General features: G+C 46.3%; 1 protein-coding gene across 3 annotated transcripts in view; it reads left to right on the forward strand.

Moving 5' to 3' along the window:
- Positions 1-3,552, forward strand: part of Eva1c (eva-1 homolog C) — a 74,241-nt gene that overhangs the window by 62,401 nt on the left and 8,288 nt on the right. For 2 of the 3 annotated variants that reach the window (XM_005345347.2, XM_026783753.1), the window contains exon 6: positions 1,927-2,004. The exons of the other annotated variant lie outside the window; for it this stretch is intronic. In XM_005345347.2, coding sequence (XP_005345404.1) covers positions 1,927-2,004 — 78 coding nt within the window. The remainder of the gene's footprint in view (positions 1-1,926; positions 2,005-3,552) is intronic. 3 annotated transcript variants of the gene reach the window in all.

Below are 3,552 nucleotides of genomic sequence, written 5' to 3' on the forward strand. Positions count from 1 at the left end.
CCTTGCCAGTCCTTAACAGTCACTCTCCCCTCTGCCCCCCACCTAGCCTGTATAAATAGGGACATAGATATCTTGATTTTATTTTTAACATTGATTGTGTGTGTGTGTGTGTGTGTGTGAGCCACCATGTGGTTGCTGGGAATTGAACTCAGGACCTTTGGAAGAACAGGCAATGCTCTTAACCTCTGAGCCATCTCTCCAGCCCCCAGAGAGAGTATTCTTGAGACTCAGAGATGAGCAAGAGGTTATTGAGGTAGAAAGCATTTTTCCCAGTGCTGCTGTGTTCCTAGGGTCAGTGCTGTGCCCTGCAGCCTGCCGAGAGGGTCTCTCACAGCATCTCTGCTGTGGCTCTCCGTGAAGCCACCCCATCCTTGACAGGCATAAAGGCACCAGGGTCTCCTGGATTGGGAGGTTCACGGCTTAGAGCTGTTCTCTGCTTGCTGGTCCTGGGATGTCTCCAGAAGAATTTAGTTAAGCACTCAGAGAAGGAAGTGGGGTTTTATTGTAGCTGGAGATGACTTACAAGGTCTCCGCGAAAGTAATGCTGCAGATCTCGCCTGGTTTGTGTTGGCTTCACTTCTACTTCCTTTTGCCTCTAGATATCATCTGGGCTGAGGCAAAAATGAAAATAAGCGATTTTCTGCCCTAGAATACTTGGCATCCTCTCCCTTCTCCCAGTTGGCAGCAGTGTGTTTCCCTTCACAACTCTCTCTCTCTCTCTCTCTCTCTCTCTCTCTCTCTCTCTCTCTCCCTCCCTCTCCCTCTCCCTCTCCCTCTCCCTCTCCCTCTCTCAATCTCAGGTAGCCCAGGCTAGTTCTGAATGAACCCCCTACATAGCCAAGGATGACCTTGCTGATCCGTCTTCCACAAAACATCCTTTCTTATGTCTAGTGTACCATGTGAGCCCAGATTGCTCGGCTCCTCTTGGTATATGAAGAAGTGAGGAAAAAGTTCAGAGAAAAGGCAGAGTAGGAGGGGGGAGGGGGTCCTGACAAGTCAGTTTGCTTTCCTGTCTCTCAGATATGTTCCTGTCTCCATTAGCAGCTTTCACAGCCTGCTGTTCTCCCACCATGAGACACCTCAGTGGACTTCACTGCACTTAAAGCTGTGTGGCTGTTCCCCAATTTCATGCCCCTCTCCTGAAGTGTCCCATGCTCTGCACCCTGTTCACCTTTGGGAGCCCTAATCAATTTCTGTCTCTAGACCAAACTTCTCTCTGCCGCTCACAGAAACGGAATTATGCAATAGATGGTTTGGGTGCCTGGCTTCTCCCATGGAGATTCATTCCTGTGCTCACTTTATTACCAGCATTTTCCATTAGCTGAGTGTACCTTAGTTTGTTTATTTTCCTCGTTGGTTTTATTTGAGGTGGGGTCTTGCTGTGTAGCCCAAGCCAACGTCAAACTTGAAACTCTGCTACTGCAGCTTTCCCAGCTTTAGGAACTTTTAAGAGAAAATAGCTGTTTATATTAAATATGCATGTGTGTGTGTTTGTGCAGAGGTCCCCTGTAGGGGCCAGAACAAGGAGGTGGGTCCCTGGGGCTGGACTTACAGGCAGTGCTGAGCCACCAGTGTGGTGCTGGGAACAAACTCGGGCCCTCTGCGGCATCAGATACGCTGTTCATCTCTGGGCCATCTCCACAATGCCAGCTCCTTAGAAAATACTGCAGATATATGCCGAAGATTCAACCTGTCTTGGGCATTTGATGACCTCATATGTGCTATTTGTGTCAGTGTGTGTGTGTGTGTGTGCGTGTGTGTGTGTGTGTGAGAGAGAGAGAGAGAGAGAGAGAGAGAGAGAAAGAGGCAATAAGTGACCTGAAAAGTATTTTGCAAATCTTTATCTACATTGTACCTTGAATATATATTAAATGCAAAAGTGTTTTTAATATGCACATATTTCAAATACTTCTTTTTGACTTTTAGTTCCTAAGAACATACTCACAGCGGTGGACCCAGCCGTTGCTAATCTAAACCCTTCTCTGAAGAAAAATGATGAATACGGTAATTTTTATGGCTTACTCTTAGTACTTCCACTTAAGTGAAGTTGAACAGCCTATGAGCACAGTCAGGCACATAGGACTGGAGTGAAAGGCCCGAGACGTTGGTCTGCTCTGGTGGTACCAACAGGGCATGGTTGGTGCTCACATAAGGCAGCCAGTGTCTGACTTCAAAAAAGAATTAAAATCAAAGTAAAATAAGTTTACCCCATTCTCTTCCATGCCTCTTTTTCTTCCTAAAAGACAATAATAATAAAATCACCTTGAAGAGCAGATCTTCTCAGAAACACTTTGGGTTCTTGGTGATACAGGAGCTGTTGCAAAGCTGGGACCCGGAGCCAGCTGACCTTGCCAGTCCTTAACAGTCACTCTCCCCTCTGCACCCCACCTAGCCTGTATAAATAGGGACATAGATATCTTGATTTTATTTTTAACATTGATTGTGTGTGTGTGTGTATGTGTGTGTGTGTGTGTGTGTGTAAGTGGGTATGGATGCATGTGAGTGTGGATGCAGAGGACAAGTTACAGAAGTCAGTTCTCTCTTCCACTCTGAGTCCTGGGGGTGAGCTCACACCATCGGCTCAGCTCACTGAACGTCACTGCCAGCCTGGATTTGTTTGGTTTTTGTTTTTTTGAAACAGGGTTTCTCTGGGTAGCCTTGGCTGTTCTAGAATTCACTCTGCAGGCCAGGTAGGCCTTGAATTCATATATATATATATATAATATAATATATATTAATATATATATATTAATGACGTACAGACAAATTTAGCCTGTTGAGTTCTTCACAGGAACTGTGGAGATCCCACAGAATGCATAAGATGCTAACTTTGGGTAGTAAGGGTTTTGTCTTGTGTTATTTTATTTTACTTACGCCTGCCCCCAGTTATGAAAGTAAAGTATAGTAAACTTATATACTTTACTTTCATAAAAGTGTCTTAGGGAATGATTCTAGAACTTTCCATACTTGCTCAAACCAGCAAGGTGTTCGAGTCCCTTAAATGAAACAGCGCAGTATTTACACCGAGCCCACACAACCCTGCTGTACTCTCTAGATTGCTTACAGTCCTTGTCACATTGCCAATGCAATGCCGTGCTGTTTCGTTTAAGAAATGATGGAAAGAAAGAAATCTGTACACGTTCAAATTTCCTCTGAGTGCCTTTTTTCACAGTCTGTGGTTGAATTCGTGAGCTTGGGCATCACTGACACAGAGGACTGGCTCTGTGCTTTGCTGTATGTGTCCTTCCTGCTACAGGAAACGCAATACCAAGACACAGAAGCCACCCTTAGCCCAGAGCATTCTCCACACCCTGTCTACCAGGCTCCATAGCTCAGCTCCCTCCTCCCCTCACAGGGCTCCCATCCCAAAGGATCCCTGTCCTTCTTCAGTGTAGCCCCCAGATCTCCATCTTTCTTCGAGACATCTGCCCTGTGTGATCCTCCCAGGGCTCCCCACGCTCCAGTACTGGTCCATTGGCACCTGCTTGGTGTCTATCCGGGCAGTGCCCTTGCATCCAAAAGCAGGCCAGCCACACACACACACAAGTGTGT

This window comes from Microtus ochrogaster, chromosome 2 (assembly GCF_000317375.1).
Source record: "Microtus ochrogaster isolate Prairie Vole_2 chromosome 2, MicOch1.0, whole genome shotgun sequence".
NCBI classification, from domain to species: Eukaryota; Metazoa; Chordata; class Mammalia; order Rodentia; family Cricetidae; genus Microtus; species Microtus ochrogaster.